We start from the raw sequence: 16525 nt of genomic DNA, 5'->3' as shown, positions 1-16525 counted from the left end.
ATGTTCCAGAGTGAGGCTCAACTTCGCGGCTGTTTTGGAACCCTGGCTACCACGCTGTGGACAGTGATTCCGTGCACATGCGCATATGCTATGTGTGGCTGTACGAGGGCAAGGACTTGTATCTCCCATCTCAGTAGCTGCAATTGGCATGTAATTTCACGGAGTCGTCCTTAAGTAAATGTATATTATTGACAATAAACGAGACAATTTGCAAAGTGGGACATTGTTTATGAAAAGCTTGTTTTTATTACCCATTTCATAACACCTCATGAAGACAGTTTTGTACAAGATACATCACATACTAAAGTGCACAAATACTGTACAACAAAATGACCTTAAATAAAATCACATTAGTAAAAAATTAAATCAACTGGGGACATGCTTTAAAAACATTTGTCACAATGCATGTGTGTTTGGGGAGTGTAAGTAATTTGTGCAGCTTGCTTGGGAGCACAAAGCTTTGGCACCTTTAGAAGAAAAGGGTATTTTAAAAAAAAAAGGGGGGAAAAAAAGTGGGCACTCAATTTAAAACAAAAGAATACGATTTTAATAAATAGTCTTTAGGGGCTCGTGTAAAAGGCATAGTAGCCCATGCCTTTGGGGTTGTCTTTGTTGTACTCTTCCGTTGTGGTCAAGTTCTCACACTTGATGGTGGGGGAGTTCTCTGTGCTCGACCCACCAGGTGACATCCGGCGTCTCTTGCAGACCATGGAGTACACGCCCGAATCGGTAGAGTCCACAGATTTCAGCGAGTGGGACGTCTCTACCCAAGTGGAGGCTGCGGTGCTCTCCTCTGGCAGCTTGTCTTTGCTAGCAGCCAGTTGGTCGTCTGTGAAGGCTGGGGGGCTGGGCCGAGGGGACCAGGGCAGGCCTGTGGTCATCTTCCTCTGGTAAGTGCTTCTGGTGCCCCAGCCGGCCGCCATTGAGGCGAAGGCCGAGTCGGGGTAGTAGCTGAGGGCGTGGGAGGTCTGGAGGGGCAGGGGCTTGATGCCGTAGGACAGCAGACTGCTGGCTGAGTAGTCCTGGTCGTAGGATAGGTCAAGCTTGTTGGAGCCCGACTGCTGGACCGGGGTGACGAACCAGCGCTGAGCCGAGCTGGCCCCGGCATCCTCAGCCTGGGGGGAGAGGAGACTGTTTGTCTGGGGCACGGCCCGCTCCCCAGTGTAGAAGCGGTTCTGTGGCAGGTTGTTGACAAACTGGTCCTGGAAGAAGGGCTGCATGGCATAGCGGGCACCCGGCACAATCTGGTGAGAGCGAGGGGAGGCTGTCGGGGATGGGGTCAGCCTGTCACCCTCTGGGGCTGTGTACATCCTGTGGAAGAGAGACAAGAAAGGTCCAAGGATGAGTTGTTGGCAAAAGAAAAACAAGTTCACACTTGAGACTAAAAGTTAGCAGAGCAGGGGAAAAAATGGCCACAATACCACATGCAAAAAAGGAAGTCATTGTCACTTACGAGTCATAGTTGTCTCTGAAGCCTTTAGCAAAGGGGTTGTGGTCGATTTTAAGCTGTGTGATCTGGAAAGGAGAGATCGATGTTCAAGCCATGGTCAGAAGTGTTGACAAAAACCCATTTTATAGACAGTCAATATTCACAGAGTATACCAAACACTAGGAACACCTTAATGTTGAGTTAGTGCCACCCCTTTCCCTCAGAACGTCCTCAATTCCTTGGGGATATGAACTCTACAGTGTTGAAAGCAGTCCACAGGGATGCTGGCCCCTGTTGACCCCAATGCTTCCCACAGTTAAGTTGGATGTCGGACAATTACTGATACACATGGGAAACTTGTGAAAAACCCAGCAGCGTTGCAGTTCTTGACACAAACCGGTGTACCTGGTTCCTACTACCATACCCTGTTAAAAGGCACTTAAATCTTTTGTCTTGCCCATTCACCCTCTGAATGGCACACATACACAATCCATGTCTCAATTGTGTCTCAAGGCTTAAATAATTATTTAACCCATCTCCTTCCCTTAATCTACACTGATTGAATTGGATTTAACAAGTGACAGCAACAAGGGATTGTAGCTTTCACCTGGTCAGTCTATGGCAGGTGTTCTTAATGTTTTGTGTACTCAGTGCAGAAACTTAAGACAAAATCTTAAGATTTATCTAGATTAATAGTAGTGGGTATCTTACATCTGTGTTCTGGTAGGCAGTGACTGCAATGAACTGGTTCTCTGGGAAAGTAAAGGTCTGTGTCCTGGCATCACTGCCTATGTCCTCCACTCCCTCTTCGGTGACCTCCACGATGTGCAGCCGAGGCTGGTATTTGTGCAGAGACTGCAGGACAATCATCTCCAAAAAAAAGGTGTGAATTCAAAGTTAGTGCTTGGGTTTTTCATGTTTTCAAAACAGTTAATGTGGTCAGTTATTTGTCAAGTCACCAATTACTTTGGAGATTTTTGCCAATAGCACTGTCAAAATACAGAAATATGGTTTTGGACGGATTTGTGATGTAGAACACCATAGACCGCTTTTTAAAACCAGCCAAAGACATTTGAGTCCAAATGAATAAATTGCAGTGTAGGCCTCACCTGTGTGTTGTTATTATTTGCCCCCTTGTTGTTGGTCAGCTTCAGTTTGCCGAAGGAGATCTCTTGCCTCATCCAGTGAGCGCCAGTGTTTGGGGATTCAGGATGAACATACATCTTGTTACCTGTGATTTAATAAAATGTGGGACATAAAACATAAAAATATTGAAGTACAATGCAGCACAAATGCAAAACAAATGCAAAACAAAAATATAAGGATTAACAGTGATATTTTCCCATTTCTTAATTTGAACTTCTGTTACACGTGTCAAACTCTATACATTTCCAAAAAGACCAGCAATTTGCTAATTTACTATTATGGAATCACATGCTCAGGATTTCAATTTTCAAAAGCAATCAGATGTGAAACTGGAGCTATTAGGCTAATATGTAAATATGGTTAAATTGCACAGGTAAAAACATTTTGGGAGAAAATGGAAAATTGAAGTTCACTATTTTCATGTTATTAAACATTCATTGGTAAGCCATTTTACACCATATGGAGAGAAAAAAAGATGACTAATAATTAATAATAATTTAATCCGTTTTCCAGGAAAACTGAAAACGGGTCAAGCACATTATAGACCAATGTTACCAGCTAACAATGTTTGAATGGTTGTCTTTTCTTTTAAAATGGGGATAATCAACCAACAAAAAACATGTATAGGTAAAGTGATGGTGTGGTTGGAAACGACCAGCAGCACAGCATAAATGACCAGTTAATTGGGTGTAAATGTTAGGGAAATGTGTATTGACATCTAACGAAACGTTCCTAATTGACAAGCTATGCGTCATCGAAATGTAATTTCATTTCCGTTAATTGAAATGTGCTGCTTCTGTAGGCCTATAGAGAACTTCTTTTGAAAATATCCCTCTAAATAGGGAGCTTACATTACAGGTGCATTTAATATTAGTCTCACCTTGCATGTTGTTGTCTGCTTTCCCACAAGTAACCCACTTTCCACCTTGAAATCGCCAGTGATTTGGATCGGCCAACACGACCTCAACAAATACGTTGTAATGCGCGGTCAAGTTAAGTCCAGTGATGTTGAAACTGAGAAATGGAAACATCCGCCTGAAAGAAAATACATATTGTCACAATTATGCAATTTCAAGTGTTTACTCAACACGAAAATTATCAGAGGGAGTCGTTGCATTCAAGAGAATTCGTAAGGTTAGGTCATGGCATGAACTAATCAATATTTGACACTTTTCCTCACTTAGGCTATTCCTGCACGAAAAAAAAAACGTATTAAACGTTTGTATAGACGACATAATAATTTACAAATACACAAATATATGTACCAGTCAAATGTATGGCTATTCATAAAAATGGGGTGAATAACATGTCAAAATATGCAAATATGACACCAAAATATAAACGACTATTGGAACATCAGATGGGCGGATATTTAGTAAGGTATTTAGCAAACATGACATTCCATCAACTTGTCTCCAACGTCTCTCTCTGCTCACCTGCCCTGTTTCGTGATGATCATCTCCGTCTGGAATCGGTGAAACTTGAGCCACAGGGGCCGATTGCAGAGATAAACTTGAGCCCTCGTTCCCGGTGTGGACCCTGGGAGAGCCATGGAACCAATACCTGAACCCGTTCCCGGATAGGAGGGGTACAGGCAACCTGGACCCTGGCCGAACTGGTAGCTACTGCCAAACTGACTCCGGCTAGGGCACACGGAGGATGAAAAGCCTGCCGGTGGCAGGACCGATCCGTAATGAAGGGAGGAATACCTGGATCCATTTGACCCGCTGTACATTGTCCCAGTTTGTCCTGCGTATGGAAAGAGGGAACACTGATTTGCCACATCGGAGCTCGTCTGTGAGGACGAGATAAAGTATCTGTCAGAGCCAAGTTCATCTATGTGGTACCGCCTGCCAGTGGACTGGTCATCTTCACCGAGGACCGGTGAGCCTTTTCTTCCGTCTGGGGCAGCTTTAGTCCCTGTGAAGGCATTGCCCTCTCCCTCTCCCATCATGGCGTTCCCCACTCCGCTCAAATATTTATTGGGACCGTTACTTGGTTCGGATTCCGTCCGGTCAACTTCTTGATATTCGATCTGCGATGGCCCCGGGCTATTATTTGCACTATCTGACGACGAGAGGTTATAAAAAGTATTGGGTAAGTTGATTGTTGATGCGCTGGGAAGAATATTCTCCAGCTGCATTATTTTTGAAATAGCACACACTACAAAAATTTAAAGGATCCAAAAATTGGCTACAATTACAACCATCAAGACGCTACACCACTGCGCCCTGGTATGAGTCCTCTGTGTGCGGCTCGCCACTCCTCTGCTAACTAATGTTGACCTTCTCAGTTGCACCTACGAATTTACGCTTACTATACGATTATGATCTGCTCACGAATTGTTCAAGGGCTCTTATATGATCGCCTTATTCACACACCCAACTCACGGCAGGCATCAGGGGAGGAGCTTTTGGGGATCCATGGAATAGGCTACAGTCCTTCCCATGCCCATTGGTTCAACTCACTGATTTAATTCAATTAGACATAGGCTACCATAATTGACATAGGCTAACCATTGTACATTTGCACTGACTTTGGGTAGCCTATAACGAAATCACCATTTAGATATAATGATTTAGGCTATTCTACAGGCCCATGATATTGAATTCGCTAAACAGTTAGTCATGCGCAATGTTAGGGAATATTATCGATAAAAGTCAGTCTGTATGCAACGACTTTTGCTGAACATTTTACACTGATTAAAATATGCCCGAAAGACCAGAAAAATCAGAGTTTCTTCCCGAAACATATCAAAGTAATTGGGAGATACACACAAGGTGTTCACCCACTGACCAGAGTGGGTGAAAACGCGCTTTGGTTATGAAGTTGAACTTCCTTTTGTTATAAAATATAGTATGAAGACATGATTATTCATGTTCTGAATCGTTCGGTACGGTCTCTAACATATCATTAGCGTTCTGCCCAAAACGTCGGATCTAATATAATGCATCCGATAACAAGCACCAAGCTCTGTTGACATAGCAGTGCGCGTTTCTCGTAACAACTGGAGAAAATTACTTTACAAAGTTGTTTCCACGTGTCGCAAAATTAACTAATTGAATTACGTGTAAAATATTTAGGAAATAAGCTATGCTCAGTAAGTACTCAGTTGAGATTTCAGAGATGGGCCTAGGCTTGTTTTAAAAAAAATAATTATTCGAAAAAAACAGGAATGTCGAATTAATATAAAGCGTATACTAAAATATGAAAACACTACATGTCATGACTCAAACGCGATGTCCATCTTACCTCTATACTGCGGATTCGAGAAGGTGGGTTAAATGGGAAAATGAGCCTGTCAAGTAGCCAATAGGCTAGATTCTGTGCAAGAATTAAGGCTCTGACACGATGCAATTTTTCCAGATTTTTGACCACTGTTTTCTTCTCGTCTCCATTAGTCACCCGAATTCTGGCCATCCTACAAGGGTAAACACTCCAATAACGTTTGATCGGATTATGATGGAGACATGAGGTTTAGATCATTGGTTTTCTTGGAATATCTACATAATTAAAATGTTACTCTTGTAAAAAAATACAAATTAATAAAAAATAATCTTGGATTGAAACTATTTCGGATTATTTTGTTACTTTACGCATTCCTCGGGGCTATATTGTATGTGCGAATTCGTACCCTTTCCAAGTTACAACAACAAACCTTATGCAGTTAATTAGAAAGTCGATTTTCCCACAAACAATTCCTAGCAGCATCTAATCAGTCCGCACGTGCGCTAAACGTCACGTTTAGGCTCCCCATGCATATCAACTCATGATTTGTTGTTTTCTCTGTTGAGAACTCTTTTATGTATGTCAAATGGAAATGCCTCCCATTGAAAAATCTATCTTCGAATACTAGGAAAGTGTGCATGTTGAAATTCAAATTATAAGTTAAAATGATGTGAAATAATAAAATAACTTTACTTTATTTACATCATTACGCACGCGACAGCAGCCAGTCCTCATCTGTCTTCCAGTCCTCATCTGTTCTTTCTGAAGTGACACATTTGTTTGCAGCACCAATTATGTGAAGTGACTGTGAGCCTGTTTACAGGAAACGATGAAAAAAGTGTTACCTGTAAGGTCTGTGGTTTACACAATTCAAATAAATAATCCATTTTTGAGATTAGTTTGTTATTAATCTCACAAAAAGGCTACTCATGAAACATATATTCATAAATGACCATCAATTGAGAACAATTGAATAACCTATAATTAAAGGGAAAATAGTCTAAACAATCATGGCTCTCAATCAAGCAAATAATATGTAGCCTAGGTAAGGCCTACTTTTGGGAATGGTTTCATTGAATGGGATAGCAAGATGATTAGCCTAGATGTAATCAAATTGCCTAAACCTATATTTAAATAAACTGATGTTAATAGATTTTTTGTATTATATTTTAATTGTAATAATCATAACTCTTAGATTTAAAAACAAACATTTTTAATTGAATGTAACATCTGATCGTGTCCTCATAATCAAACGGTTATGCTATATGAAAGGGATATGCGGATACAAATCCCACAGGGTTGCTTTTCTCCAAGAAAAGGAAAACGGCCAATTATTTTTCCGTCTGAGGTAACCGGTGATGTATAAGGAAGAGACAGCTCGGGAAAGAGCCACAGCGTTATCTAAATTCCGTATTAGGAATACGAAGAGTACATGTATAGAGGCTTGGCAGTGGAAGCCTGCGTGCCCCACGAAGAAAAACACTACACTGCCACTTCGCGTTGACACCCATAAAGCCCATTGGCCACTATTGCACATTCAAAAGGTGACGCAAACGTAGCTTTTAAATGTGTCCTTTTTATTTGGCGGTCTGCTAAAGATAACATAATGTCTACTCAAACATAAGATTGTTTATGCTTAATTTATTTTAGAAACGAATTGGTTTAAATAGGTTAATAGTAGGCTATTGCACAAACATACACAAATAAAAGGGGTAGGAATTAGATATCTGTTATGAAATGTATCCCCTAAACTAAAACTAACATCCCCAGAAAAAAAGGTTTTGGCATACAAGCTACTCGATTATGTTCACTGCTCACTGTGAAGTATTGTAGAGATGTGAGAATTAACCTAGTTTTGAGCAGCAGCCGCCTTGTTTCACGGTGGGACTATCTGGGACAGCGTTCTTTAGTGACTGTGCAGAGCAAACAGAAATAACATCAGGCTACTATAATTCCAATGCTGAAATTGGACAATACCATTTACCCAATGCTTATGTCTCCTTTCAGACATTTACTGCAATGCACTAGCAGCGCGTGGGTAACAAAACACGGGGGAAACCAGGAAGAAAAAAAACATATTACAACCTATGTGTTGTGGTAATTGCGTTGTTTGCTCTTTAATAATTTAGTTAATATGCCACTGGGCAAAAACTGGTTGAATCAACGTTGTTTCCAAGTCATTTCAACCCCCAAAATCAAGGTGATGACGTTGATTCAACATGGAAAACTAAATGGATTTGCAAAAAGTAATCAACATAAGGGCATTTCATATTTTTTCTCCCAACTTTTAACCTAAATCCAATGAAATGGTGAAATGTTTTGTTGAATTCACTTTGGTTGACAACAATCAAATGGACATCAAAAGATTCCGTGCCCAGCAGTCAAACAGGGAAATGGTTCCAATCATACATTTTTCCCATAGAGGATTTTAGAAACACTTAAAATAAGGCCTGTGTTTCGTGCAGGCTTACCCGGGCGTGACCTTTTAATCTCTCTAGGACAAGGACAATATATTCACCTGTATTGACCCCTCCCCCCAAAAGGATAATCACATTGGCAGCAAATTAGCATATCATAAAGAACTAGAAAATGCCATGATCATCTGGATGAGACTGCCGAATCGAGGCAAAGGTAGGGATCTCTGGATTAACTATCTAATGTTAGCTAAATGTAGTAATTAATAAATTGGCTATATTTTTTTAAATGGACAATTCTGTGCACTGTCTTGTGCAAGTTTTAAATTGACACAATACCTGTTAGCATAGGTGTCAGCTAGAGATGAAGAGCAAAGCTTGCAGAGATTTGTAGTCTTACATGTCTACTTTGATACTAATTAGCATTTTTGAATCTGAGTAAATAGAGACCCATATATTGATAAAAGTCACCTGGTCTGAGAAAGATTTACATGGTTATCGAAACGTCATGTCAGGGTAAGGATACACAAAACACAGCCTTTACTTCAAGTGGTTCCCTATGGGAAAAGGAATAGTGGAAAAACTATTGCAACCATTTCCCTGTTTGACCGCTAGGGTTTATGGGTATTATGACACCTCCACTGTGGGGCTCTATATAAGCCAGAGACAGCAAGAAGACAACAGTCACACAGTGGCAGAATGAATTCAACACACGCTTGTTTCATCACAAAACCAGAGAGCAACGTCTGTCCGGTGAAGTTAACAAAGCATATTGCATGTAACAAACAGTTACATGACCTATCTACAAGTTGATGTTTCCCGACATTTACGGACTGCAAGTCGGAAAGAAAACGGCAAAGGTCCTTGCTACCACATTCATCTGTACAAACAATAGTACGCAAGTATAAACACCATGGGACCACTCAGCCGTCATACCGCTCAGGAAGGAGACGCGTTCTGTCTCCTATAGATGAACATACTTTGTTGCGAAAAGTGAAAATCAATCCCAGAACAACAGCAAAGGACCTTGTGAAGATGCTGGAGGAAGCAGTTCCAAAAGTATCTATATCCACAGTAAAAGGAGTCCTATATTGACATACCCTGAAAGGCCGCTCAGCAAGAAAGAAGCCACTGCTCCAAAACCACCATAATAAAGCTGTTAGCATAGGTGTCAGCTAGAGATGAAGAGCAAAGCTTGGTTTGCAACTGCACATTGGGACCAAGATCGTACGTTTTGGAGAAATGTCCTCTGGTCTGATGAAACATAAATTGAACTGTTTGGTCATAATGACCATCGTTATGTTTGGAGGAAAAAGGGGAGGCTTGCAAGCCGAAGAACACCATCCCAACCGTGAAACATAGGGGTGGCAGCATCATGTTGTGGGGGTGCTTTTCTGCAGGAGGGACTGGTGCACTTCACAAAATAGATTGCATCATGAGATGGAACATTATGTGGATATATTGAAGCAACATCTCAACCCATCAGTCAGGAAGTTAAAGCTTGGTTGCAAATGGGTCTTCCAAATGGACAATGACCCCAAGCATACTTCCAAAGTTGTGGCGAGATGGCTTAAGGACAACAAAGTCAAGGTATTGGAGTGGCCATCACAAAGCTCTGACCTCAATGTTTTAGAAAATTTGTGGGCAGAATTGAAAAAGCGTGTGCGAGCAAGGAGACCTACAAACCTGGCTCAGTTACACCAGCTCTGTCAGGTGGAATGGGCCAAAATTCACCCAACCTATTGTGGCTACCCGAAACATTTGACGCAAGTTAAACAATTTAAAGGCAATGCTACCAAATACTAATTGAGCGTATGTAAACTTCTGACCCACTGGGAATGTGATGAAAGAAATAAAAGCTGAATTAAATCATTATCTCTACTATTATTCTGACATTTCACATTCTTAAAATAAAGTGGTGATCCTAACTGACCTTAGACAGGGGATTTTTACTCGGATTAAATGTCAGGAATTATCAAAAACTGAGTTTAAATGTATTTGGCTAAGGTGTATGTAAACTTCCGACTTCAATATATAACTACTGTTCAAAAGTTTGGGGTCACTTAGAAATGACCTTGTTTTTTAAAGAAAAGCACATTTTTTGGCCATTAAAATAAAATCAAATTGATCAGAAATACAGTGTGGACATAGTTAATGTTGTAAATTACTATTGTTGCTGGAAACGGCTGATTTTTAATGGAATATCTACATAGGCGTACAGAAACCCATTATCGGCAACCATCACTGCTGTGTTCCAATGGCATGTTGTTAGCTAATCCAAGTTGATCATTTTAAAAGGCTAATTGATTAGAAAACCCTTTTGCAATTATGTTAGCACAGCTGAAAACTGTTGTCCCGATTAAAGAAGTAATGAAACTGGCCTTCTTTAGACTAGTTGAGTATCTGAAGCATCAACATTTGTGGGTTCGATTACAGGATCAAAATGGGCAGAAACAAATATCTTTCTTCTGAAACTCGTCCGTCTATTCTTGTTCTGAGAAATGAAGGTTATTCCATGTGAGAAATTGCCAAGAAACTGAATATCTCGTACAACGCTGTGTACTACTCCCTTCACAGAACAGCGCGAACTGTCTCTTACCAGAATAGAAAGAGGAGTGGCCCCGGTGCACAACTGAGCAAGAGGACAAGTACATTAGAGTGTCTAGTTTGAGAAACAGATGCCTCACGTCCTCAACTGGCAGTTTCATTAAATAGTACCTGCAAAACACCAGTCTCAGCGTCAGTGAAGAGGCGACTCCGGGATGCTGGCCTTCTAGGCAGAGTTGCAATGAAAAAGCATTATCTCAGACTGGCCAATAAAAAGAAAAGATTAAGATGAGCAAAAGAACACAGACACTGGACAGAGGAACTCTGCCTACCGCAAAATAGAATGTTGTGAAAATTCTGTGCAACTTCCGGTGTGCATTTACTGTGAACACTGAGGCTGTCCCCACTTTAAGTTACAGTTTAAACAGTGGAAAAGTAGGCTATTGTGGCTATTTGATTATAATGTAGGCCTACCAGTGTGGCCTACCATCAAAAACAATGGAGGAAAATGCATCCTATAACATGGAAATAGCTAGACAAAAAAAGCTCTTTTACTTGACTCGCTTTCAAAGATGGCTAAAAATGCACACATTTTGAGCTCTTGTAGGATGCAACCACTCCTTCATTGTTTACTATAAATTAGTTATAATTGGGATAATAACTAACTAACTAGCAAAGAATATGAACAAATCTGCACAGGTGGCTACATGCAGTTCTCGCTTTGATCTCAAAACAAGCGCATCTCCTCGTGACCGCTCATGCTGTAATCACAGTCCAGTTCAAAATGAATGGATGGCACATATATGTATGGCAATGGTCTATTTACATATAGGCCTACTGCAGCTCTGATTGGTTATACCACACTGGTCTGTGGAGAGTATAGGCCTGAGTCATGCCTACAACATAATCTCCTGCACAGTTAGTTTTGCATAGTAAATCTTGCATAATTATTTTTGTTTTGGTATGTTACATTGAAAGTAGCTAATATTGCTTTGATTCGATCACAATTCCCACAGTAGAGTGTAACTTTGACAGTGTTAACTAAAGTTGAAAACTCTAGAAAGTTGAGTGCTCTAGCTGATATTTCTTTTGACTGGCAGTCAGAGGGGAGCTGTGCTCTGTGAACCCTTGCAGCTTAGAGGGAACATTGCATGTAGGATAGATAATAAACAGAGTAGCAGCAGCGTATGTGAAGAGTGTGTGTGTGTGTTGGAGTGTCAGTGTAGTATGTGTGTGGGTAGAGTCCAGTGAGTGTGCATTGAGCCGGTGCAAGAGTCAGTGCAAATAAAAAGAGGATCAATTCAAATAGTCAGGGTAGCCATTTGATTAATTGTTCAGCAGTCTTATTTTTTTTATTTCACCTTTTATTTAACAAGGTAGGCCAGTTGATAACAAGTTGTCATTTACAACTGCGACCCGGTCAAGATAAAGCAAAGCAGTGCGACACAAACAACACAGTTACACATGGGATAAACAAACATACAGTCAATAACACAATAGAAAAATCTATATACAGTGTGTGAAAATGTAGTGAGATTAGGGAGGTAAGGCAATAAATAGGCCATAGTGGCGAAATAATTACAATTGAGCAATTAAACACGGGAGTGATAGAGGTGCAAAGAAGCAAAACATAAATAACAGTATGGGGATGAAGTAGTTGGGTGGGCAATTTACAGATGGGCTGTGCACAGGTGCAATGATCGGTAAACTGCTCTGACAGCTGATGCTTAAAGTTAGTGAGGGAGATATGAGTCTCTAGCTTCAGTGATTTTTGCAATTCGTTCCAGTCATTGGCAGCAGAGAACTGGAAGTTGGCTTTGGGGATGACCAGGGAAATATACCTGCTGGAGTACTGCTATGGTGACCAGTGAGCTGAGATAAGGTGGGGCTTTACCTAGCAAAGACTTATAGATGACCTGGAGCCAGTGGGTTTAGCGACGAATATGAAGCGAGGGCCAGACAAAGAAAGCATACAGGTCGCAGTGGTGGGTAGTATATGAGGCTTTGGTGACAAAACGGATGGCACAGTGAAAGACTACAGTGGGGCAAAAAAGTATTTAGTCAGCCACCAATTGTGCAAGTTCTCCTACTTAAAAAGATGAGAGAGGCCTGTAAATTGTCATCATAGGTACACTTCAACTATGACAGACAAAATGAGAAAAAAAATCCAGAAAATCACATTGTAGGATTTTTAATGAATTTATTTGCAAATTATGGTGGAAAATAAGTATTTGGTCAATAACAAAAGTTTATCTCAATACTTTGTTATATACCCTTTGTTGTCAATGACAGAGGTCAAACGTTTTCTGTAAGTCTTCACAAGGTTTTCACACACTGTTGCTGGTATTTTGGCCCATTCCTCCATGCAGATCTCCTCTAGAGCAGTGATGTTTTTGGGGCTGTTGCTGGGCAACACGGACTTTCAACTCCCTCCAAAGATTTTCTATGGGGTTGAGATCTGGAGACTGGCTAGGCCACTCCAGGACCTTGAAATGCTTCTTACGAAGCCACTCCTTCGTTGCCCGGGTGGTGTGTTTGGGATCATTGTCATGCTGAAAGACCCAGCCACGTTTCATCTTCAATGCCCTTGCTGATGGAAGGAGGTTTTCACTCAAAATCTTACGATACATGGCCCCATTCTTTCCTTTACACGGATCAGTCGTCCTGGTCCCTTTGCAGAAAAACAGCCCCAAGGCATGATGTTTCCACCCCCATGCTTCACAGTAGGTATGGTGTTCTTTGGATGCAACTCAACATTCTTTGTCCTCCAAACACGACGAGTTGAGTTTTTACCAAAAAGTTCTATCTTGGTTTCATCTGACCATATTACATTCTCCCAATCTTCTTCTAGATCATCCAAATGCTCTCTAGCAAACTTCAGGCCGGCCTGGACATGTACTGGCTTAAGCAGGGGGACACGTCTGGCACTGCAGGATTTGAGTCCCTGGCGGCGTAGTGTGTTACTGATGGTAGGCTTTGTTACTTTGGTCCCAGCTCTCTGCAGGTCATTCACTAGGTCCCCCCGTGTGGTTCTGGGATTTTTGCTCACCGTTCTTGTGATCAATTTGACCCCACGGGGTGAGATCTTGCTTGGAGCCCCAGATCGAGGGAGATTATCAGTGGTCTTGTATGTCTTCCATTTCCTAATAATTGCTCCCACAGTTGATTTCTTCAAACCAAGCTGCTTAGCTATTGCAGATTCAGTCTTCCCAGCCTGGTGCAGGTCTACAATTTTGTTTCTGGTGTCCTTTGACAGCTCTTTGGTCTTGGCCATAGTGGAGTTTGGAGTGTGACTGTTTGAGGTTGTGGACGGGTGTCTTTTATGCTGATAACAAGTTCAAACAGGTGCCATTAATACAGGTAACGAGTGGAGGACAGAGGAGCCTCTTAAAGAAGAAGTTACAGGTCTGTGAGAGCCAGAAATCTTGCTTGTTTGTAGGTGACCAAATAGTTATTTTCCACCATAATTTGCAAATAAATTCATAAAAAATCCTACAATGTGATTTTCTGGATTTCTTTTCTAATTTTGTCTGTCATAGTTGAAGTGTACCTGTGATGAAAATTACAGGCCTCTCTCATCTTTTTAAGTGGGAGATCTTGCACAATTGGTGGCTGACTAAATACTTTTTTGCCCCACTGTACATCCAATTTTCTGAGTAGAGTGTTTTGTTAATGACATCGCCGAAGTCAAGGATCGGTAAGATAGTCAGTTTTACGAGGGTATGTTTGGCAGCATGAGTGAAGGATGCTTTGTTGCGAAATAGGAAGCCAATTCTAGATTTAACTTTGGATTGGAGATGTTTGATATGGGTCTGGAAGGAGAGTTTACAGTCTAACCAGACACCTTGATATTTGTAGTTGTCCACAAATTCTAAGTCAGAACCGTCCAGAGTAGTGATGCTAGACGGGCGGGCGGGTGCGGGCAGCTATCAGTTGAAGAGCATGCATTTAGTTTTACTTGCATTTAAGAGCAGTTGGAGGCCACGGAAGGAGTGTTGTATGGCATTGCAGCTCGTCTGGAGGTTTGTTAACACATTTTCCAAAGAAGGGCCAGAAGTATACAGAATGGTGTTGTCTGCTTAGAGGTGGATCAGAGAATCACCAGCAGCAAGAGCGACATTGATTTATACAGTCTCCCCCATAGAGACTGGCAGAGGTCCAGACAAACGCCCCCTCGATTTGACACACTGAACTCTATCTGAAAAGCAGTTGGTGAACCAGGCGAGGTAGTCATTTGAGAAACCAAGGCTGTTGAGTCTGCCGATAAGAATGCGATGATTGACAGAGTCGAAAGCCTTGGCCAGGCCAATGAAGACGGCTGCACAGTATTGTCTTTTATCGATGTTAGTTGTGATATCATTTAGGACCTTGAGTATGCCTGAGGTGCACCCATGACCCACTCGCGAACCGGATTGCATAGCAGAGAAGGCACGGTGGGATTCAAAATGGTCGGTGATCTGTTTGTTAACTTGACTTTCGAAGACTTTAGAAAGGCAGGGTAGGATAGATATAGGTCTATAACAGATTGGGACTAGAGTGTCTCCCCCTTTGAAGAGGGGGATGACCGTGGCAGCTTTCCAATCTTTAGGGATCTCAGACAATACAAAAGAGAGGTTTAACAGGCTCATAATAGGGGTTGCAACAATTGTGGTGGGTATATTTTTAGAATGAGAGGGTCCAGATTGTCTAGCCCAGCTGATTTGTAGGGGTCCAGATTTTGCAGCTCTTTCAGAACATCAGCTATCTGGATTTGGGTGAAGGAGAAATGGGGGAAGCTTGGGCAAGTTGCTGTGGAAGGTGCAGGGCTGTTGACCGGGGTAGGGGTAGCCAGGTGGAAAGCATGGCCAGCAGTAGAAAAAAGCTTTCTCTTTCTTTTTCTCGATTATTGTAGATTTATCGGTGGTGGCAGTGATTCCTAGCCTCAGTGCTCCAGCGTGCAGCTGGGAGGAGGTGCTCTTATTCTCCATGGACTTTACAGAGTTTTGGAGTTTGTGCTACAGGATGCACATTTCTGTTAGGAAAGCGAAGGCTAGCTTGTTCAAACTGCCTGTGTATATTGGTTAAAAACCTCCCTGAAAATTTGCATGTCGCATTGGCTATTTGATGCTAATGCAGCATGTCACAGGATGTTTTTGTGCTGGTCAAGGGCATTCAAGTGTGGAGTGAACCAAGGGCTATATCTGTTCTTAGTTCTACATTTTCTGAATGGGGCATGCTTATTTAAGATGTTGTGGAAAGCACTTTTAAAGAATAACTACGCATCCTCTACTGATGGAATGAAGTCAATATCCTACCAGGATACCCGGGCCAGGTTAATTAGAAAGGTCTGCTCGCTGAAGTGTTTTAGGGAGCATTTGACAGTGATGACGATCCATTACGGACGCAGGCAATGACGCAGTGAACACTGAGATCCTGGTTGAAGCCAGCAGAGGTGTATTTACAGTGCCTTGCGAAAGTATTCGGCCCCCTTGAACTTTGCGACCTTTTGCCACATTTCAGGCTCCAAACATAAAGATATAAAACTGTATTTTTTTGTGAAGAATCAACAACAAGTGGGACACAATCATGAAGTGGAACGACATTTATTGGATATTTCAAACTTTTTTAACAAATCAAAAACTGAAAAATTGGGCGTGCAAAATTATTCAGCCCCCTTAAGTTAATACTTTGTAGCGCCACCTTTTGCTGCGATTACAGCTGTAAGTCGCTTGGGGTATGTCTCTATCAGTTTTGCACATCGAGAGACTGAAATTTTTTCCCA

The 16525-nt window shown here is 41.6% G+C and overlaps 1 protein-coding gene across 5 annotated transcripts; it reads right to left on the bottom strand.

Annotated features, from left to right (window-relative positions):
- Positions 1-219: 219 nt before the first annotated feature.
- On the bottom strand, positions 220-6616 carry LOC110515126 (eomesodermin). 5 transcript variants are annotated; one of them, XM_090228227.1, is made up of 7 exons: positions 6497-6616; positions 4012-4324; positions 3456-3610; positions 2539-2660; positions 2141-2299; positions 1454-1515; positions 220-1311 (listed from the first exon to the last, which is right to left on the bottom strand). In XM_090228227.1, the coding sequence occupies exons 2-7, from the start codon at positions 4308-4310 to the stop codon at positions 561-563; spliced, it is 1548 nt and encodes a 515-aa protein (XP_090084353.1). In that variant the 5' UTR covers positions 4311-4324; positions 6497-6616; the 3' UTR covers positions 220-560. The 5 variants fall into 5 exon arrangements, with proteins under 5 accessions (XP_090084353.1, XP_036827298.1, XP_036827296.1 ...); XM_036971403.2 differs by having other exon boundaries at positions 4012-4642; positions 6506-6594; XM_036971401.2 differs by having other exon boundaries at positions 4012-4642; positions 6497-6585.
- Between the last annotated feature and the right edge of the window lie 9909 nt (positions 6617-16525).

This window comes from Oncorhynchus mykiss, chromosome 30 (genome assembly GCF_057628025.1).
Source record: "Oncorhynchus mykiss isolate SJ-2025 chromosome 30, ASM5762802v1, whole genome shotgun sequence".
Taxonomy (NCBI): domain Eukaryota; kingdom Metazoa; phylum Chordata; class Actinopteri; order Salmoniformes; family Salmonidae; genus Oncorhynchus; species Oncorhynchus mykiss.
Note: the sequence above shows the minus strand (reverse complement) of the source record. Positions and strands in the feature narration are given on the sequence as shown.